This window comes from Pseudorasbora parva, chromosome 13, assembly GCF_024679245.1.
Source record: "Pseudorasbora parva isolate DD20220531a chromosome 13, ASM2467924v1, whole genome shotgun sequence".
Classification (NCBI taxonomy): domain Eukaryota; kingdom Metazoa; phylum Chordata; class Actinopteri; order Cypriniformes; family Gobionidae; genus Pseudorasbora; species Pseudorasbora parva.
In genome coordinates, this window is record NC_090184.1 from 33,340,869 (window position 1) to 33,363,326 (window position 22,458).

At 38.0% G+C, this 22,458-nt stretch overlaps 2 protein-coding genes across 3 annotated transcripts in view; one reads left to right on the forward strand and one right to left on the reverse strand.

Moving 5' to 3' along the window:
* LOC137038973 (zinc finger protein GLIS1) overlaps positions 1-19,521 on the reverse strand; it is a 104,222-nt gene extending 84,701 nt beyond the window's left edge. The window contains exons 1-2 of the mRNA XM_067414051.1: positions 19,399-19,521; positions 18,933-19,233 (exon numbers count right to left, since the gene is read on the reverse strand). Coding sequence (XP_067270152.1) covers positions 18,933-19,191 — 259 coding nt within the window. The 5' untranslated portion in view covers positions 19,192-19,233; positions 19,399-19,521. The remainder of the gene's footprint in view (positions 1-18,932; positions 19,234-19,398) is intronic.
* A 903-nt stretch (positions 19,522-20,424) lies between these two features.
* Positions 20,425-22,458, forward strand: dio1 (iodothyronine deiodinase 1). Of its 2 annotated transcripts, none has more exons than XM_067412723.1 (4): positions 20,425-20,911; positions 21,103-21,246; positions 21,406-21,604; positions 21,966-22,458. In XM_067412723.1, the coding sequence occupies exons 1-4, from the start codon at positions 20,557-20,559 to the stop codon at positions 22,021-22,023; spliced, it is 756 nt and encodes a 251-aa protein (XP_067268824.1). In that variant the 5' UTR covers positions 20,425-20,556; the 3' UTR covers positions 22,024-22,458. The 2 variants fall into 2 exon arrangements, with proteins under 2 accessions (XP_067268824.1, XP_067268823.1); XM_067412722.1 differs by having other exon boundaries at positions 20,432-20,911; positions 21,406-21,605; positions 21,963-22,458.

Consider the following 22,458-nt stretch of genomic DNA (forward strand, 5'->3'; position numbering starts at 1 on the left):
CTCACAATCGATCTTTCTGTCAGCGTGGAGAGCAAATCTGCTTTGTCATTACGGGAACAGGCCCAGTTGGGGTGCGTTCGCCGTGTAACACAGCGAAAGCAGAGCACTCTGCCTTAACCTATCATTAGCCAAAAGAATAAATGCAAACCAACTGTGCGAGAACAATAAAATAATTTGTCAAGGGAAAAGGGTGCAGATAAATTCTGGGACTGATTTTCCAGCTGGCCTGAGAATTAAAATCGCTGGCCAAGTCCACAGCACCTGGCTGTCAGAGCTTTCATACGGCCTTACTTCATTTCAGTTTTTAAAAAGCAAAGCTCTTAGGTCATCCACAACACAAGCGGCTAATTCACTTTTTTTTCCTGTGTTAGTCAACATTTGACTTTTTTAGGGCAAGAATCAAGTAAACAGCAAAAAAAAAAAAAAAAAAAAAATGGACAGAACGAGTCTCTCGGAACACATACCGCGGCTCCAGCCAGAATTTCTCTCTTTTTCTCCTCTGAATATTCTTGTCAGAAACGGCAAGTGATATATAACAACTGTTTCCTGTTGCCTGTGTCATCGTTTGTCTTTAAATAGGAACCTTGTGAAGTCGGGCATTGCTTTATGTGTAGATTTAGGAACACTAGCAAATCAGTTATATGGTGAAGTGTATAGCTTTGTGGACCGGCCCTGCTGTAACGAGCGAACGTGGAGCCAAGGGAAGGCCGTAAATGTCAAGCACGGCCTGGACAACAGAGTGACCTGGTTCTGATTAGGCTGAGATTGTTTTCGTTTCCACTTTCTCCACGCCGATACTGAGCACACACACACACATGCACTCATCACTTACATTTCCATAAGATCCAGCAAAGTATAACCTCCCTCACATGTGTTAGTTGAATAAGAAACACACGTGCATGAGACAGGAAGGTTACGTGTGACAGATGCGCTCAACAAGCATTCCTCGCTCCGTCACTTACAAATATGACCTGGAGCTCACCAAGAGTACTTCTCGATTTTCCAATCAGTACTGGTTACATTCCTACCTTTGACTGCCAATAGCATCCCTTAGAAAACTTTATAGTCACCATGAAATAAAATCTGACAATTCTTATTTTTTATGGAATATTGCAGTATTTATTATAAATGATTTATCCGTACGCATCCCCTTTTTTATGTGCCCTCCTAATCAAAAATAATTTCACATTTCTACCACATTAAAGATGCACTATGCAACTTTCCGCCCACTAGAAGGCGCCTATTCAAAAACAAAGGCGTAGTTTGATAACGCAAAGTTTGAGCACAGTATCTTGGGACATGTGGTCCTTACCTCACAGTCGGTGGTAAATAGGACACGGGCAGAAATCACGTTCATGGATGCGGTTATTAACGTTACTGTAGTATGAAGCAGAGCAGGACAGAGTGTTGTGGAGCTGAGCATTTATTATGACGGGACGGGACACAGTCGCCGGGTGCCTGCACTATTTCCGCTCTTCCGGTCATGATTATGAGGTAAAGCAGCTCTGTTTATCATATTATATACATTTAAGTTTGTTGAAAATGATGTTATGACGTTACTCCATGCGTTCACTTGTTCACACTGCTGAGAGTCAAGCGCTTCTGCCAAATAAAACCGAGGGTAGCGCAGATATGACGCAATTGACAGGCGACATCTCAGATGTTATGCTGAAATGTCCCAGGCCTTTCTCACAATTTACAAATAGCTGGAAACATTTGTAATATTGTAGGTACTCAACTGAACAAAATATATAACATTGGCCTAGTGGTTTTTGAATATTTTACAGCAAAAATACTACACAGTGCACCTTTAATGACCCAGTTGAAATACAGATTCATCTTCCCAGCGCTAAAGATGAATCTGTATTTAAACTGGGTCATTGATGTAGTAGAAATGCAAATTTTTCTAGACTGAGAAAAGAATATGTATTTGTTTCATGGGGATGAAAGACGACAATTCCTAGAAAGCAATGCTTCACTACCCTATGAGGCCACCCCCTAAGCCACCGCTACTGGATTACTGGATCATTTGCCCACCGCGTTCATTTTTTATCCAATCAGTTCAGTTAGAGAACAGACACTACACTGTAGTTTAAAAACAATTTAAATTAAAACAATTAACAATTAAAAGTCTACAATTAAAAACTGAACGTGTCTGTTACATATATTGAGTGAGTCGTCGAGCGAGTGTCACGGCACAAACGCAGCAGGAGTCACATTTTACATTCACCGTGATGAATGAGCTGAATGAGCTCTCGTAATGAGAGCTGAGGTAAGCGCGACCGCGGCATAACAGTTACATTCACAGCGCGTGTTTCAGTCTGGCGCATTTTCAGTTCATGCCTTTGGAAGCTTAAAGAGGTAGGACTGATCTAAAACACTTTTGTCCAAATTTGTTTAAACTTTCTTTATATGTCAATAAATAATTAAAATGTAGCCTAAGTACTCTGAAAAAGAGAGAATAAAAAACGAGTGACTCTAGACTTTTTAATCTGCAATAAACACTAATCATTATTTTTGTTCGGGACGAAACAAATGATTGGCTTGGGCGACTGTCACTCTCTCTCGCTACCATGGTGACCACCGCTTTCGCTACAGGATCTGCCCACATGCGTGCGCTCGTTTGATTTGAGCAGTTCAAGAGGCAAGAAACCTAGGCATAATAATGGCCGAGAAAGAGCATTCAAAATTCACAGTGCCGGGTTTTACAGTCAGCGAAGGCAAACAATGCAAAAAAGGAAGACAGTACGAGAAAAGGTAATGCACAGAAAGTTTTTGGATAAACAAAGAAATCAAACGCGAGTAAATATCTGCGTGGCTTTTCAACGATGGTGAGAACTGGGGATCCTGAAAAACAACTCATTGCTGGCTGTATTTCTGCTGGACAGGTAATCTTTCATTTTGATTAAATCTATTGAGTGCCATCAATAGGTGGGATCCCACCCCTCATGCACGGGTTTAAAAAATGCGGAAATAGTTCCCTTTACTGGCTGTTGTCTTTAGCCTCTGGCCAAAATGTAAAAAAAAAATTTGGGGGGGGTTTTGAGCACGAACATTCGAATATACTCAAGGGTTTCTACTGATACAAAGCCATATGCTAATTGCTGGAGTAACCCTTTAAATTAAATTCAAATTTTATTTTATATTGTATATTATTTGATATTTGATGCTGCTCTGCTGTACTCCATTACGCAGCGCTCTGTTTGTTGCGCTTGTCACTGTCAGAATGAGTGAGATGGCCAATCAAATTTTCTTTCTAGCTTACTGCGAATTCCAAAACGACACTACTTATAGCAGTGAAAGAGTGCGTCTTAAGATGCAAGTAGCTACACATTTAATATTTGACAACTGTTGACAGTTACAATAAAAACGTTCAATGACCAACAGTATTATCAAGTGATGCAAACTACTTGACATGAAATTTCACCATTTTGAATCGAAAATGTGACACTATTTATGTAAATCATAACTGAATATTTCGTGACAAGAAACGATTAGCATTTTTATATATTAGAGAGATGAAAATAAAAGTGAATATGTGCATGTTAAAAAATTACTACAAAAACTACAATATAAATGGAATTTTTACCGTTCTTTTTTCTTTATTTCCTTAAATCCCTTTTAATCCTTTAATATTTTAATTTCTTTAAACAAACCAATAAGACCAATACTCCCGCAGACCCACAAAAAAAAATGTTGGTCCCCCCTAATGTCTAAGGCATGGTTACGGCCTTGGTTTGAGAAGCCATTTCACTGGGATATACGTCACAATTATCGCAGGTTATCGCAACTTCCTTTCCATGCCGACTTTAAGTGTCTAATGTGATGTACAGTCAAACTGATTTGCACCCAAATGCAGTAAGAAAGGGTTTCTCATGCATTCTAGAAATGCACGGCCGGTTGAAAGAAACATAGAGCAGTTTGCCATAATGGGATGTCTTATTTCTCATATTAATGGGACGTTTGACAGTGGAATTAATGCTGTGTCAACACTAGAGAAGTATCTTAACTTTTATGGTACATTTGCTACAGCATGATGAGTATGTTCTCATACACACACATGCACATAAAGGGGTGACTCCAATGGAAAGTTTGGCACAGACCGGGCCCTGGAAAACTCATCTGTGAGATTGCGGTCAGGGCTTAAAGGGTGAAATAGTGGGGGAAATATTTGTGGTAGGTGATAAGTCAGCAAACTCAGTGCAAATTGTAAAAAGCTGAAGTCAACATTCATTCCTCAAATTCCTCTCATCCTGTTAAAGGGCCGGGACGCATTAGTCTCTCTCCTCTCATGCTCTGCTTTCTCATGAGCTATTGCAGCCATATCTCAACTGCTTTATTAGGGATTTTGGTTCTATTTAATGTTAAACTGTAAAGCTTGTCACACACCCCACGTCTAAATTGAGTATTTACAGTATTTCACAGGCATCCATATTAACTGCACTCATACCGGCGTGAACGGTGCTCCTGCACTGAGAATAGTTTCGTGCAATGTGGAACTCACAGAAAACACAATTGAAAATGCACTGTAAATCTATAAATCAGAATATTTTGCAACAAATGCTTGTTGCATTGTCTATGAACCTATGAAGCAGGGCCGTAACCACTTTAGACGCCAACGGGAACAAGTCCCCCCGAATAATTTGAAATGGCCAAATTGTCCCTTCAAATATTTGATATAGTTAACCCTCTGGGGTTCTTCGGTCATTTCTGACCCGAATTTTTTTTTGAAAGAAATGTTAAAAATCGTAGCTTCATCTGAATGGTACGAAACTTGGTGAGGGTATTGGTACTTGGTATATGGACAGAAAAAAAAATTGGGGACACGATTGGAAAAGTCTAAGTGGTCGTAAAAAAAATAGTCACACTCGGGGCCTTCGGGTCAAAAAAGACCCCCATAGGAAATGAATGGGAAATTGGCAAAAATATGAAAATACAGAGTTTTTTGTGCATATAATCTACAAATCAGCCAGGATGCAGAAAAAAAGGACTCAACAGTGAAGGGGTGAATCTCTAAAACATCAAGAGTGCAAAACAGACAAACAAAAACTCACACACACACACACACACACACACACACACACACAGGTTCTGTAATGCACTCTAGTGGTAAAAATGTGCTATTGCGTGATAAAAATGCTCACTGTGTCCACCAGATGGCACCAATCAAATAAAAAAAATGCTTTCATGAGGCCTAGGCTTGACTCTAAAATGAAATACAGCTTTAATAAAAAAAGGGAAAAAAATAAAAAATAAAATTCTATTATATTCAATGGGAAAAAATGGGTCATAATTATTGCATAAATATTATTTATAAATCATAAAATTATCTCAAAACACCAAAAAAGAAAAGAAAAAATATTATTGAACAAAAATATATTTCATTGATTTTACTCAATTTTTTTTTTTTTTTATTCCCGACCTCCGGGTCCTTTTAGACCCGAAGGTCCTGAGTGTGACCCATAAATGAAGAACCCCAGAGGGTTAATGCTGCTTATACATTATTATTATGCACCACTCTCGTTGTTTGCCATAGGATGACAAAAAAAGTTTTCATAGTTCACATTTAAATTGAAGATATGACATTATTTATATGATTTGTGTAAAAACTGAATTTGATTTTGAAGAGATGTTTTGCATTTTTTATATATTAGGCATACAAATAAGACTGAATGTGTGCATTAAAAAAATAATTCAAATAATTTATTTCATAACTACAATAGAACGGGAACCATTCTTATTTCTTTTTCTTTATTTCCTTAAATCCCCTTTAATACTTTAATTTTTTAGTTCCTTTAAAAAAAACAATAAGACAATTGGTAAAAATTCTAATAGCAATAACTATTTGGGAAAAAATGCAAATCCACTTCCAATTAATGAGCCTGTTCTTCCAAAAGGTTTGATACATAGACTTTTAAATAAATTCAGAGGCAAGTACTTATTAATGCAAGTCAAATAATTGATTATTATAATAGTCTAAACAACAAAAAATATTAATATAATAAATAAAATGAATTGGGTTGTCCTTGTCCTCTTAGTCCTGATGACATGGTGTCCCAGTTTTCCAAATTTTGATTCGTATGATTACAGAACAGTTTTCCAAATTTGGCACAGTCCATTTTAAATGAGCCATGGCCCAGAGAAAACACCTGCGCTTCTAGATCATTTATAGCTATGGCTTCCTTTTTGACCAATAGAGCTTTAGCCGGCAACGGTGAATGGCACGGGGGATTGTGTTCACGGACTATGTTTTCTGGAAGTATTCCTGAGCCCATGTTGTGATTTCCATTACAGTATAGTTGCCGTCTAAGGGCAAAAGAGCATGGACATCCAGTATGGTTTTCTGGCCTTGACTCTTACAAACAGAGATTGTTCCAGATTCTCTGAATCTTTGGATGATATTATGCACTGATGATAACTTCAAACTGCACTTTTTCTCTGAGAAACTCCTTTCTAATATTTCTCCACTATTTTTCGCAGCAGCAGGGGAATTGGTGATCCTCTGCCCATCTTGACTTCTGAGAGACACTGCCACTCTGAGAGGCTCTTTTTATACCCAATCATGTTGGCAATTGACCTAATAAGTTGCAAATTGGTCCTCCTTATTGGAGGATTTATTATTATCCTCTTATTGCTACCTGTCCAAACTTTTTTAGAATGTGTAGCCCTCAAGAAATCCAAAAAGATGCCAATATTTGGCATGACATTTCAAAATGTCTCACTTTCAACATTTGATATGTTATCTGTATTCTATTGTAAATAAAATATAAGTTTATGAGATTTGTAAATTATTGCATTCCTTTTTTTTCACAATTTGTACAGTATCCCAACTTTTTTTGGAATTGGGTTTGTATATACAAATATATATATATATATATATATATATATATATATATATATATATATATATATATATATATATATATATATATATATATATATATATATATATATATATATATATATATATATATACAGTGCCCTTCACAATTATTGCCACCCCTGTTTAAGATGTAGTCTTGGACTTCTAAAAATTCTCTTTTTTTTAAACAACATAAAACCCAAAGGCAAAAAGACAAAAATCCAACCTTTTATTTAAGTACATTACTTTGGTGGTAAAAAAAAAAAAAAAAAAATCACACATTTAGAAGAAGAAAAAATACATTGAAATCATGTGTCCCACAATTATTGGCACCCCTAACAATTCCTCTTTAAAAAATTATTGATTTTATATATATATATATATATATATATATATATATATATATATATATATATATATATATATATATATATATATATATTTCTGTAGTTGCTAAAGTTGGTCAGGGTATCTAGGAACTTTTAATTAGTAATTCATGACTTCCTGCTTCCCTGGGGTATAAATATGACGTGACACAGAGGCCTAATTCTCTTACGCATTTGTCAGCATGGCAAAGACAAGAGAACACACCATTCAAGTGAGGTAGATGTGTGTCGCCCTTCATAAGCCAGGCAATGGCTACAAGAAAATAGCCACTCGCCTTAACTTGCCCGTATTTACAGTCAGAGGAATCATAAGAGTCACAAACAAGGCTGGAAGAGGTCCCAAGTTTATCTTGCCACAATGCACAGTGAGGAGGATGGTAAGAGATGTAAAAAAAAATGTCCTAAGCTCACTGTCTCAGAATTGCATCAAAGAGTGGCATCTTGGGGTCATAAAGTCTCCTAAACAACCATCAGATGCTCTCTACATGCCAACAAGCTGTTTGGGAGGCATGCAAGGAAAAAAACATTTCTTTTTGGCAACAGACACTCTAAGTGGGTCTGGCATAAAACAAAAGATTAGTATGCTGAAAAGCACCTCATGCCCACTGTGAAGTGACATCCAGAGCCACCGTGCACAGGCATGTGCAGGAAATGGGCTACAGGTGCCGCATTCCCCAGGTCAAGCCACTTTTGAATCAGAAACAGCGGCAGAAGCGCCTGACCTGGGCTACAGAGAAGCAGCACTGGACTGTTGCTCAAATTTTGCATGTCATTCGAAAATAAAGGTGCCAGAGTCTGGAGGAAGACTGGGGAGAAGGAAATGCCAAAAATGCCTAAAGTCCAGTGTCAAGTACCCACAGTCAGTGATGGTCTGGGGTGCCATGTCAGCTGCTGGTGTTGGTCCACTGTGTTTTATCAAGGGCAGGGTCAATGCAGCTAGCTATCAGGAGATTTTGGAGCACTTCATGCTTCCATCTGCTGAAAAGCTTTATGGAGATGAAGATTTCGTTTTTCAGCACAACCTGGCACCTGCTCACAGTGCCAAAACCACTGGTAAATGGTTTACTGACCATGGTATTACTGTGCTCAATTGGCCTGCCAACTCTCCTGACCTGAACCCCTATAGATAATCTTTGGGATATTGTGAAGAGAAAGTTGAGAGACGCAAGACCCAACACTCTGGATGAGCTTAAGGCCGCTATCGAAGCATCCAGGGCCTCCATTACACGCCGCATTGAAGCAGTCATTTCTGCAAAAGGATTCCCGACCAAGTATTAATATTTAAAATAAAAATAAAGTTTAATTTTTATCATTACATCATGGAAAATAATGAACTTTATCACAATATACTATTTTTTTTGAGAAGGACCTATATAATAATAATAATAATAATAATAATAAATATAGCTGCAAGCAGCCATTATCGGGGCCAAGCGCAAAGAAGAAGACAAGACATGCCAGCATGGCTGGAAGTCTCAAGCCAACTGCAACAATGAGCCATTAAGGACCTATTAAGTTGATTTTAGGCAAAATAGCAGTCAAATTTTAAATACAGTCAATAATAATGGTTTAATGGTTTATCACTTTCGACCAATAGGTGTCACTGTTACGAAACTGATGTGGTTTAGTCAGATTGAGATGACAATGACACATGCAAAGTTTGGTGTCAATATGTCAAAGCATTGCAGAGATACAGCCTCAAGAGTCATTTTTGCATCATGGCTCAACTCTGTTGCAGTGGTATATGAAAACTGTTTTGTCTATCAACATGAAATCCATAACTATTTGTCGGCATGGTCTGAAGACGATACGGTTCAATTTTGGTGAAAATCGGACAAACGGTCTAGGATGAGTTTGAAAAAGTAGGTTTTTAACAAATAACAAGACGGAGGACAGATAGGTTTGCAAAATATGGCACAATTGGTATCCATGTTCTCGGCATGAGCCATTGACTGTATTATGACCAGTTTCATTACAATGGGTTAATTTAATCAAAAGTTATTCGCATTTCTGTACATTTTATTACAACTTTTGACCACAAGGTGGCGCTACCCCGAAACTTTTTGAGTATCTTCAGGACATGGAGCGGAAGACACATACCGAGTTTTGTAACGATACGCTAATGCATTCGTAAATTATAGCATTAGCATTTTAAACCATAATACTGCATTGAAGTCAATGGGAATTTCATGTTTTGTTTTATTATAGCGCCACCAAGAGGCACAATCCCACCAATTTTTTTATGTGTCCTCATAGTGAGCCCATACATATGTGTGTCAAGTTTGGTGAAAATATCTCATTTTGTTTTGGAGTTATAGACATTTATATGAAAAAACACGTAAAAAAGGACTGACACCTGACTTTGATTGGATTTTACTACCCCTTACTATCAATATTTTGAGATTTGGGCATTAGCGTATAGCTATCGACCTATGTTTTCGAACTTCTGAGGCTGGTTTCGTCTCGATCGGACTAGCGGTTTCGAAGATATCAGCAAATGTTTTTTAAGCACTAAATTACAACTCTGCGCAAACCATATGCCGAAACCTGGCAAGTCTGGTATCGTTGGAGTCGGCAAGGATTCAGGAGACCAAAAAACACACTCCCATCAAAATATGTCAACCACACCCAAAGTTATAAGCGTTTGAAAAAAAAAATTCTCCACTAGGTGGCGCTGTTTCGAAACTTCTCAGGCTACTTCAGGGCATCGTGGTGATGACCCATACCAAGTTTCATAACAATCTGTTCATGCGTTCATAAAATACAGCATTTTTGCACATAATTCAAAATGGCCGACATCCAAAATGGCCGACATGGTAAAATTGGATATCAGTCGACTCGGCATGACGCCCTGAATCTAATGAGACCAATTTTATGATTTTTGGATAAACGGTTCAGAAGTTATAAGCCAAAATAGGCATTTTTCGTATCTCCGGACAGGTAGGTGGCGCTGCGCCGAAACGCTGCATGTTGCTTCAAGTCATGCTTGTGATGACATGTACCAAGGTTGGTTTGAATACGATAAAGCGTTGCGGAGATATAGCCTTTAGTGTGTTTTTGCAACCTCCACGTAAAATTTGTTTGTGCGTTTATTGAAAACGATTGGACGAATCAACTTGAATTCCATAACTTTTTGTCAACATGCTCTGAAGATGATCTGTTTCAATTTTCGTGAAAATCGGAGCAACGGCCTAGGAGGAGTTCGAAAAAGTAGGTTTTTCAGAAAATTCAAAATGGCGGGAAAATTTGCATACCGGAAAATGACATCATAGGGTGAAATCGAATCGGCTTGAGCCAAGGAATCCGATGAAAAAAGAATTTTGTTTCTAGCCCTTAGGGGTCAAAAGTTATAAGCATAAATATGAGTGAAACTTTGGACAGGTGGTGGCGCTAGAGGGATTGAGTTAGAGGCACCAAATTTGCTATAGTGACAGCTCAGACTGGCCTCTATGAGTGTGCCAAATTTCACAACTTTTTACCATACGGTTCTATGGGCTGCCAGAGACTCCTATGGCGGAAGAAAAAGAAAAAGAAGAAGAAGAAGAAGAAGCAGAATAATAATAATAGGAACACTAACGATTTCAATAGGTGCCTCCGCACCTTCGGTGCTTGGCCCCTAATAATAATTCTGACTTAATTCATTATGTGTATCCTTTATTAGTGAGAACCATCTCGTTTGAGTCATTTGAGTAATTTGTTTGCAAATCGGACTCTAAAAGGAATCGGAACATATGGGTTATTTGCTTATTTGCATACTCTTGCCAACATCTGTCGTAAAGAATTTCAGACAGGACCCTGTCGATGTAGTTATGTTGTATTTTTATTTATACTTCAAGCATTTTCTCTCTGTGCACAGAACACAAGCCACTTTTGTGTTATTAATTATTCTTCATTAATCAATTCATTGTTGTATTGTCAGAATAGGGCTACACTGGATGAGCTGGAATCTGGAATCACAAGAATCTGTGATTTATTAATTCTCTAATTCTCCTAACAAAAGTACAAAGTTTTCACTGACCAACTTAAGTATATTTTGTAAATATAATTTTTTTTTTGATTTTTATGGCTGCTAAACTCCAAAAAAGTTAGAAAAGGCATCTTTTAATTAAAAGACCTTGTGACCTTTCCTTTTAATTACACTTGTTAAATGCTTGGGAATTGAGGATACTAATTATTGAAGTTTTCCAAGTGGAATTTTGTTCCAGTCTCGTCTGATGCAATACAGCTGCTTAACAGTCTGTGGTCATCGTTGTCTGATTCTCTTTTTCATGATGAGCCACACATTTTCAATAAGAGACAGATCTGGACTACGGGCAGGCAGTCAAGCACATCCTTTCTATGGTGTAGAGTGTCTAGAAACCACTCTGATTTAGCATGTGCAGAATGAGGCCTGGCATGTCTTACTTCCCAGGAAAGATGTCATCTTGATGTCAATCGTTGTACAATTCCAATATACACCTCCACATCAATGGTACCTTCACACATATGCAAGTCACCCACGGCAGATGTTTGCTTTTGCACCTGTCACTGATGAAAGTCTCAATGGTCCTTTTAGGACTGGGAACTTGAAATCAGTTTTTCCCAAATAAAATGTGGACTCATCTGACCACAGATCACACTATGTTTTTTATATTAGACAATCTGAGATGAGCTCAGGCCCAAAGAAATTAGCACCATCTCTGCATTGAACAAATGTATAGATTTAGTCATGCGTAACAGAGATTCAAGTCGCATTTCTTGATCCAGCAGCAGACTGTGTTAAGTGATAACAGTTTTCCAAAGTACTCCTGAGCCCATGTGGCTATATTTAACACAGTAGCACGGCGATTTCTCATGCGATGCCGTCTGATGGCTCAAAGGTCGCCCACATTCAACAGAGGTTTCCTGCCTTGCCCTACATGGACTGAGATTTCTCTGGATTCCCTAAATCTTTTCACAATATGTATGGTAGTTGGCGAAAGACCTAAATACATTGCATTCTTGTATTGAGAAATGTGATTTTTGAGTTGTTTGACAATTCTCTCATGAAATTTGGCACAAAGTGGTGAGCCAAGACCCATCTTTGCTCGTAAAGACCCAGTCTTTGGTGGATGCTCCTATTATACACAAACAAGATAGCTTCACCTACTTCGGTTCACCTCCACAGTTTATCTTGGGTATTCTATATAGTCTTTTTGTTTTTATTTAGCCTCTGTCCACAACTTTTTTTTAGAGTGTAGTACAGACATCAAAATCAAATTTTGTTTATATTTACCAAATAAAATGAATTTGGCCAATGAAAACATGTCTTTGTACCTTAGTCAATTAAATAAAGCTTAAAGAAAATGAACAAATTACAGATTCTTGATTTTATTACATTTTACAAAACATCCTTTTGGGGTTGAACAAGGCGCAAAGCAGAAGTTCTTGTTTTTCGCATAAAATTCCCATAACATGAAAATGATGTGAAGGATCAGGGAAAAAACTGATCGGACGGTCTGTGTCGTGGGAAATTGTGTCCTCTTATCGTTTGCCGGCATCTTTTTCTCCAAATATTAACCTGCCAAACTGCTGATTTCAATTTATGCTTTAAATCTGAGTAAACACCCCAGAGCACTGTGTGGAGATGAGACGACAAAATTGTCTGACAGAGAAAAGTTTAATAATGTTCGGTGTTCTTTTAACCTCGCTCTGAGCATGTCTCCCATCCGAGTAATCCAACAGCAGCTTGACGGAAACAGGAAGTAGGAATTCTCAAAGCTTACCGATTCATGACTGTAGACTGTTCTGAAATGCCTGGAGGAAAAAAAAAACGTTTATCCCTAAAGGTCAGAAGAATTTGATCTAACTGTCACTGAACATGACAAAAAAAAGTAGCCAGACAAAATTATTACTTATACTCCATGATGTATATTATGTCTGGTAGTCACAAAAATATTAGCTTTGTTGAAGAAAATGAGGACATAAATGATATTTAAGAGGTAATTTGTGTGCTCACAGCTAACTGCCTGTCTTTTTAATATTTATTAATGTCTGTCAGTTCCTTTTTTTGGCCTTTGAACTGCAAGAGGTCAAGTTTACTTGACACATGCTCAGCTGGGAAATGTTATTTCTCCACGCTGAACCTAGGAGAACTTCACTAGACAAAAAGGCAGTGAAAAATACTAAATACACAAAGGATTTTCATCTTCCCTTCTCAACCATCATTACACACAAACAACACAAATATATCAAATTTACAGCCATCAACGATGAATGGCTCCTATCACATAATCCAGATCTGTTCGTAAAAGTGAAGTGTTTTCATTCTAAACAATCCGCATTCAGAGCCCATGTCAGGTTATTAGCCTTCAGAAATCCCTGAGCGTAATGTAATATTACACTCGGTTGGTGTTGGATCACTAGAGGACGAGAGAATAACTAATTCTTCCAGAACCCTGCGCTTTATTAACAACCAGCAATAAAGTATATAAACTGAACTATTAGACTTTATAATGTATTTCATAGTCCTCCAGGGTCATTCCAGCCAATCAGATCACAGACTGAATGGGCACTGCCCCATGGCAGCTTCCTGGCACGACGAAACTGCTAAACAACAGAGAGGATATAACTGTGCCTACTGGAATGCTTTCTGCTCTCTGCTAATGAAGGAATAAATGTTTGTGCATTTGTTTCGGAGCATTCGAATGAAGCCAGTGCTCAATTGGATGGCTGACGTGCCCAGACTTGTAAAAATGCAGGTCTAACGACTGGCAGAAAACGTCTTATGAATCTGTCTACATTCACTACGTCCTCTGTATAAACTAGAGGATTTTGTTTGTACCGAGAATCTGTTCTAATCTTTGTGGTATTTCTCGATATAAAAGAATAATACTTCTTCTAATAAAAGACCCACCAGGGAACTTGGCACTGGTTTCGGTATCCATATTTATGTTGTATTAAACAGGCAAGCGAACTGGGCGGAGCAGAAAAACAGCTGTATTGGTACAAAAACCAGTGGGGCGTCGATTGCCATCCGTCACCTTAAACATTAAATCAACAGTGGATCCAAAGGGTCACGGCCACCTAGCCGTCTTGCAGCGTCCCTCTACGGGAAGCCAGGGCCCGCACGTCCGCTTTAAGCACTGCGATCAGCGCCGCCACAGAGCGGATTTTTCTTTGATGAAGCAAACAAGCACAGGGCCAAGAACAGCAAGTGCCACTGTCGAAATGTAAATCAAAAAACCACCCGCGTGCACGGTCACACGCGCTGAGAAGTCTGAAGACGCAGTTGCTGCCGTCTAAAAATGCATGAGTAATTCGGCCCATGTAGATGTGCGGTTAGCTGTGGCATGTCCCCCTGGCACAGGCCGAGAGCGAGTAGCCCCTTCATCTCAGTACGGAGTCAGGGAGACAGAGCGAGTAGGCAAAACAATCAGATTCATTTCACATGAGGCAGGAATTCGACCCCTATATCAAAAAGCAAGAGGGAAAAAAAGGTTGGAGAGTGTGGGTGCATTTTTATGAGTGATTCTCAAGACATGGTCCAAGCTAAAAATACACTTTATGATGACACATCGGAGCCAATTTTGTTTTTCCTCCATTTAAGCCCAGGTCCAGAGCACATTTCCTCTGGTATTCCAGCGATATTTCGACACTTATTCAAACCAGATAATATTTTTTTAACAGAATTATTGGTTTGAGGGTTGTATTGGCAGGGCAAGGGTGCCCTTGAAATGAAGGATGATTTAGGCCGTTTCTTTGGCTTAGAATTACGCATCCCACAAGCATAAATAAAACAAAACTGGACATGAGCTATGACATCACAGGTGCCATAAAAAGCCTAAATTGTAGTCATAATCCAACCCGTAATAAAGGTTGCAGACGTCCGAATGTTTTACCTCAGGATTGATTAAGTACGTTGAGGTTTTACAGATTATTTGAAAAAGTACAATGGAATGATCCCAAACCATAATGATTGAGAGTCAGATGCTGTAATCTTTTAAAACCACCAGGAGTATCTTTCATCAAACGCTACTCGATACGATTATAAAATGTTTTTCAGACTTTCCGCAGATTATGCGTCACCGACCACATCTTTCTCTCAAAAAATAACTCCCAGCCAAATTAAGCTGAATCAACACGTGAGAAGGTCCTGTTTGTGAGAAATGATCAAATAACTTCCATTACAGCAAGCTGGCTCTTAAACACTTGGTGACTGACGCTGAAAAATGTGTTCACTTGTTAAACGTTTGCTCGGTGATGTCATCGACCAGGATGAAATAGCACTGCACATTGATCATGAGGACTTTGTGAATCAATGGAACAAGCTGCAAACATTACAGTTTCCCCACACAATCCATTTATCCATGCCTCATTCTGATGTCACAGGAGTTCCCCAGAAGACGTGGGCCGCAGTCGAGTAGGATGTGTGGGAGTCAGAGCACAACTGCGCTGGGATCAAGTGTGTGTAAGTAAGTGTGAGAGAGAATGCCCAAAAACAAGAGAAAAGAACGGAAAACGCTCAGGGGAGAAGGAGGTAATTGTGCAGCAGTCCAAAAAGTCCACAGCAGATTAGCAGTGATGCAACCACTGACGTCAACATTTTTTTAAAACTTGAGTGCCGTCAGCCACAGCAACTAAAACAAAAGCAATCTTGTGCACAACAAATGTTTACAGAAACCAATACGGCTAGTTGTTTTATATTACACATCCACCACCTATAAATTACCTGAAGGAGTACTCCTGCATCTGATCAGTCTGGGGGTTTAGCCTATAATATTTCAAATTAATAACGGCAACACAACACAACCTGAGATATACAGAATATCAGCCTAGCAAGCTCAGGAAACTTCATCAAGCTACAAGAATTCAACTTTTAGAGTGACCAAACGGTGCTGAGTTTGTATATGTGTGTGGGAGTAGACACATTACCATAGAAACCCGAAACACTATAGCAATGACTCCCTTTAGAGTCAATTACTCATTTTTTCATGAGCTGAATCAACACTTCGACGTGGGTGTTTGTCTGTGAATACTAAGTATTACCTTGTGTTCAAAAAACACAAGCAGAGACAATCACAGCAACTTTTATCATGGTATTCTCACATGCTGATAAATGACCTTAGAACTTAATATGATGACTTTTGAATGATTAATATAATTTGTTGCTATGACTAAGACCAATCCAGCTCAGAAAGTAGAAATGTGAAACATTATCCAACTATATTTACCAATGTACCATAAATCGGTAACTGACTTATGACCATGAAGACAAAAAAAGCCAAAGAACAAACATGTTAAAAGAGATTTTGTCCCATCGGACTAGCGCTGTGTTCTTAGGATGTTCATGTACAGCCATCATGTACATATGTGAAGCCTTGCCAACTCACTGGTTGCATGGCCACGACTTTTGTACATAATAATAACTAATTGTACAACATGAATGCTGCTGTAATAAGGTAATTTTACCTTGTTTGATAACATATCTAAGTTTTGCTGAAATGGCAAGAGCTCCAAACTACTGACCATATACCATATACCAGTTTCAGCAAAAATCTGTAAGTTTAATGCCATGTGACATGCAATCAACGTTATGTGTTTGTATATAGGGTAAGTATAAATCCGACTATTAGTCAGCAGAATAAAATCCTTCATAGAGCTGCGAAAATTAACTGCAGCAGCACTACTTTCCTTCTAAAAGACTGTGCAATAATAATTGGGGGGAAAGAAAGGGGATCTTCAATGAAATAAAAAGATATTTTCTTCCACATAACTTAATCTTCTGTACAATCAAGCATGTTCTGCCAGTCCAATTGAAATGAAATAAGCACCTGATCAACGTGTCTTTGTTGTTTTTTTTACAGATGAATTTGTCTTTAAGTTAAAGCCTGTGCTCACAAAAGACGCAGATGAATGCAGAATCATAATCAATGCAAAAAAAAATGCAAAATATATTTTTTAAATGATTTCCTATGTAAAAAAGTAAGATATCAACAAGATGTCAACAAGATCACGCAACACATTACATGCTTACTTTAAAACATATCACAAAAGTCTCATTCTATTCCTTTCCAGCATGTAAAGTAGGATACCCAAATAGGCACATCTAAAACATAAGTGTTCCTTTTTGTCAAATGCATCGGGTAGACATTGAAATTATTGACATAGGACAGGGGAGAGTTCGGGAAACAAGTCTCATAAATGCTGAGACACATGCGAAAAACATTTGGTTTGAATTTGTCCGGCAAACATCATAATCAAACCCTCTGAGTCTCTTTGGTGACAAGGTATGATTACTAATATAAGTCAAATTTGTATAATCATAAGCTGGAGTAAGCGGTTAACTGTGTCAGCCCACGCAATCCCACGCTATTGTAGCATCATCTAAACAGGGTGACCACCCTAGTCCAATTCCAGAGAGCCCTGTTTCATGCTCAACATTACTTGCAATAAGAGTGTCACCCAAATCTAAACACACATATGCACATAATTAACATAAACATAATTAACATAGCCATACACTGAAGTGTATAGTCAATAAAATGTGTGTTCCTTCTACAAAGAAAACTAGTATTCCAAAGAAAGCAAGTATTAAGATGCTTTTATGACTAAATGAACGAGGTGTATGTTTTGCGTAAAGTGATCTCCCAAAACAATACCATGATGATATTCACATAACACATGCACAAATGTACATACTGTTGTCATTTACTCACCCTCATATGTTATTTGTAAACCTGTATGACTTTCTTTCATCCGTAGAATACAGAAGAAGATGTTAAGCAGAATGAGAGCCCCAGTCACCATTCACTTTTATTGTATGGAAAAAGATGCAATGACAGTAAATGGTGACTGAAACTGTAAATCCCTAACATCTCCTTTTGTGTTTCACAGGAGTAGGAAAGCTAAGTTAGGAACAATATCAGAATGACAGACTTGTACTGGGTGAACTCTATCTTTAAGTAGGCTACGCTATAAATCAAGGAATTTCGCGATCAAGTAAGCTGACTTACCTATTTTGTCAAGTGAAAAAAAAAATGCGCGTGCGAATTGAATACATCTCCCACAATCTGAAAATGATGTTTTTGTTAATTTCGTGTTTTTTAAAAGGTCGCATTGCTATCCGCGATACATTTAACACACTTCAAGATACCATAACCTAGCAATGAGGAATTGCCTCAGAATTGTCAACAAGACGATGTTCTATGCAGTTTTGCGGTTAGACATATAGGCCTTATTGTAAATTATGTACTATTACGCCGATGTCAATTTGAAACAGTAAAGATAAGGTAAAGAAAAAAAGTTTCGATTGTATAGCTATCTATATGCAACAATGCAACAATGCAACAAAATAATTCCAATCAAACTGTATAGCTTATTATAGCTATAGGCCTTTGATAGGCTAATTAATTTATAATCTATTTATGCTATAATTTATTTATGTTTTATTAAATATGTAGTCCTATTATAGCCTACATGCATTAATTGTTTTAAATAGCCTATTAAACCCCAGTCAAAGGTTTTTTGGCTCTGTTGTAAAGATTGACATTTAGCATCTGTGTTCAATTAGAAGTTACAGACGCCGAATTTATTTGAATCCTAAATAGTTGTATTGCTATTTTATATTTACATTATTGTACGCTCAAACAGCTGGTTTGATTGTAATCCATAAGCTAATACTGCATCCCTATAAAAAATAAAATAAATCCGTCGTAGCTACATACCATCTCCAGGTGACATGGTGAAACAGTGAAGTTTGGATGTGTGATGCGCGTGGAGTTTGAGATCTTCAGATCCGCAGCGCATCTGTATCGTGGCGGGATTCGAGCCACTGCAGCCGTCAGAAGACACGCGTTTCGGGCACATGTCTGTTTTACTGCTGAACATGGAGAAAGTCAGCTCGGTGAAATCTGTCTGATGACTGACCATCCCAAAGAGCGCTGCAGGTTTCTGCATCTGGACCTCTGACTTCCAAGTGTGCATGTCAGTCCACGTACAATAATAGTCCTTTATCGTTTCTTTTACCTGTGGGATGAAGGATCACACCATGAACTTGAACTTGAATTGAAGGAACTATTATAGCTAGCAACATGATAAACATATTGACAATAAACCTTTATAATACAGTAAAACACGAAGAATATGCTAATTAAATGTTTTCATGTGTTGCAGTAGATAATTTAAACATACCTATTTAAACCCTCCAAAACAAGAAAGAGAGGATATTTTGATTGAATGGTGACTCAACTTCTGCGTCCAACAGGCTGTTAAATGTGTTCTTACCGACCGCATCCTCTCTCTCGTTTCAGCAGCAATTTTATGAGTTTTCTATAGCATCAATTCTGAAAACCAAAACATGCGTCTATGCTCTGATTGACAGCTCGAAGAGCCAATGAATACACGCTTCGGAAAGGGGAGGGACCAATCGGGAACAAACTGGATGCTTGCGATGGTAAAATTGATCTCGAGTCAACAAGCTGAGAATAATTTGCATTTACACAACTAAAACCGCCCTTTATAACTTTTAACAAGCCAAGACATAGTTTAGACTCATCACCACACAGCATCATGTCATAGCTAGACGACGCAGATTAGAATGGGAAGATTAATAATAAATATTTCATAAGCGAATTACTACCTGAAGAAACAATGTGTCAGTAGGCTAACCAACAATATTTTATATATATATATATATATATATATATATATATATATATATATATATATATATATATAGTTTGTAAGACTTTCTGTTTAAAGGATAAGACAAAAGACATAATAGAAAACTGTAGTAGGCTAATCAAACATGTCAACAGTGACATCTTATGGACATTTTTAGAAATTAACATTTGAGCTTTTTATATATGCCTATATTGCTATACAGTATAAAGGTGTGGTATTTATGGCCTTTTTTTTTAACCGAAAATATATAAATTATGATCCGAATACAGAAGGTTTACGTTTACATAACATGTGCATGATCAATGGAGCTTGAAGAATCCGTCTATGACTCTATGCGAATGTAGCTCATGAATATTAATTACGTCGCGCGACGTTTGTTTAGTAGAACCAACTGATTTGTTGAAGTTTGTACATAATTAGTCGACTGGCGAAACAACCTATGGAAACAACGAATGCTGTGGGGGAGGCTTATGAATGATATGAATAAATATTAAGCTACAGAGGTTACAAAGGAACGCCAGCTTGTCCTAATTAATAATCATGAGCGAAACTTTTGGTCTAGTAGAATTCGACGCATTTGTTAGTTACGACACAAGCCAAGTTTGATGTCGTTCATGAAGTGTTGACACCACGACGCGAGGACTAAGTTAATAAATCGCTCTCACGATGGGGACCGCGGTGGGATACGCGCTGAGAAAAGCTTGTGTCTATGTTTCAGCTGTGGCCATGATATTGTTTGCGATCGTGCAACTATCCATATTAAAACTCCTGTCAATCATTTCCCCGGGACTGATGAAGAAAATCCATCTAAAAATGGGAGAGAAGTCTACGATGACGCAAAATCCCAAATTCAAATACGAAGACTGGGGTCCGTCTTTCTTTTCTCTGGTGTTCATTAGAACCGTGCTTTCAGTAAACTGGTGCTCGCTGGGCCTGGAAGCGTTTGAGGGGCACGCAGCTCCAGACACAGCTTTATTTACCCTGGATGGACAGAAAACGAGCATTCATCGTTTTCTTAAAGGTACAGTAAATACATTCTATAGAGTATTATTATTATTGGAATAATTAAAGTGCCTTCACCAGTCTTAAAGTTACACTGATACTTATTTATAATAGTTATTTTTGGAAAAATTAATTTGCTCAGTTCTGTTCCAACCATCAATTCAGTTGTGTTTGTTTATTAATTTGGGTTCTTATTTGGGTTCTTCACAGGTAACCGTCCACTGGTTCTGAGTTTTGGAAGTTGCACATGACCCCCATTTCTCTACAAACTTGATGAGTTTAAACAGCTTGTCAAGGACTTCAGTGATGTGGCAGATTTCCTCGTTGTTTATCTTGCCGAGGCACATGCAACTGGTAATGACAACTATTTCAATACATTTGCTGTAGTCTTGATGTAACATTAACAAAATGGGTTGATGTAACCTCTGCCCGGATGCACTGTAGAGTCAGTCACATGTAGAGAATGGAGAGATAAATGTTATGCAATAAGCAAATTGCTTCTGTTTTTTTTAGATGGTTGGGCCTTTGTAAACAATGTCGACATCAGCGTACACAAAAACTTGGAGGAGAGACTGGCTGCGGCCCGGACCCTGGTCAAAGAAGACCCCCTCTGCCCTGTGGTCGTGGACGAGATGACCAACATCACTGCCAGCAAATACGGAGCTCTGCCTGAACGGCTCTATGTCATTCAGAGTGGGAAAGTTATCTATAAGGTGAGCGTTTTGCAATGCAGAGAAACTTCCAAACTGCACACAGTACAGGAAATACCTCCAAAGCTTCATAACAGCTCTCGTGAGAGCAGTAGAGAGTTGTGAGTGAAACCTTTAGAACATTTTAACCTTGGCTAGAGGCTTTTACTCACACTCTTCCTCTTACAGTAAATGATTTCATGAGTTTATAGAGGTGAAAGGTTTGGAATGAGTTGAATAGCATGGAGCAAAGGGTTTTATAGTCGCTTAGGTTTGTTCTTTTGCTTTTGTTGCATTTTTGAGTGCCAGTGTCTAAATATATTCATCAGGAAGTCCACAGTATGGAAGGATTTTCACACACATTTTCATTCTTCCTAACAGGGTGGCATCGGACCATGGGGGTACAGCCCTGAAGAAGTTCGAAAAGTTCTGGAAAAAATGAAATAATGGTTATATCCTCGAAATTCTAGTGCCTGAACAAATTTTCGGAGTCCCTATGTTTGCTTTTGACAGATACAGATCAAACCAGCTGGTTTCTGTAACTCGATGTTTTAAACACAGGGATTTGTAAAATGTATGTTTTTTTTTATTGAATATATTATCTGTGTATACCAAAATATTTTTTAACAATAGATATCATACCAGATTATCATATTAGCATTGTATCCAAAGATGATATAAATGCAGAGATTGTGAAAGGGCATCTGTGCGTTTCTGATTAGTGTTTTTTTCTGAACTTGTGACTGTAAATGATGCTTACAGGGTAAAACTGTGTGAACTGTAAACTGATAATTCAGTCATTTGTTCTAAAAACAAGATTAAGGAGCACAGCATTTTTAACAACTATTCAAATAAAAAATGTCATATACATCATAAA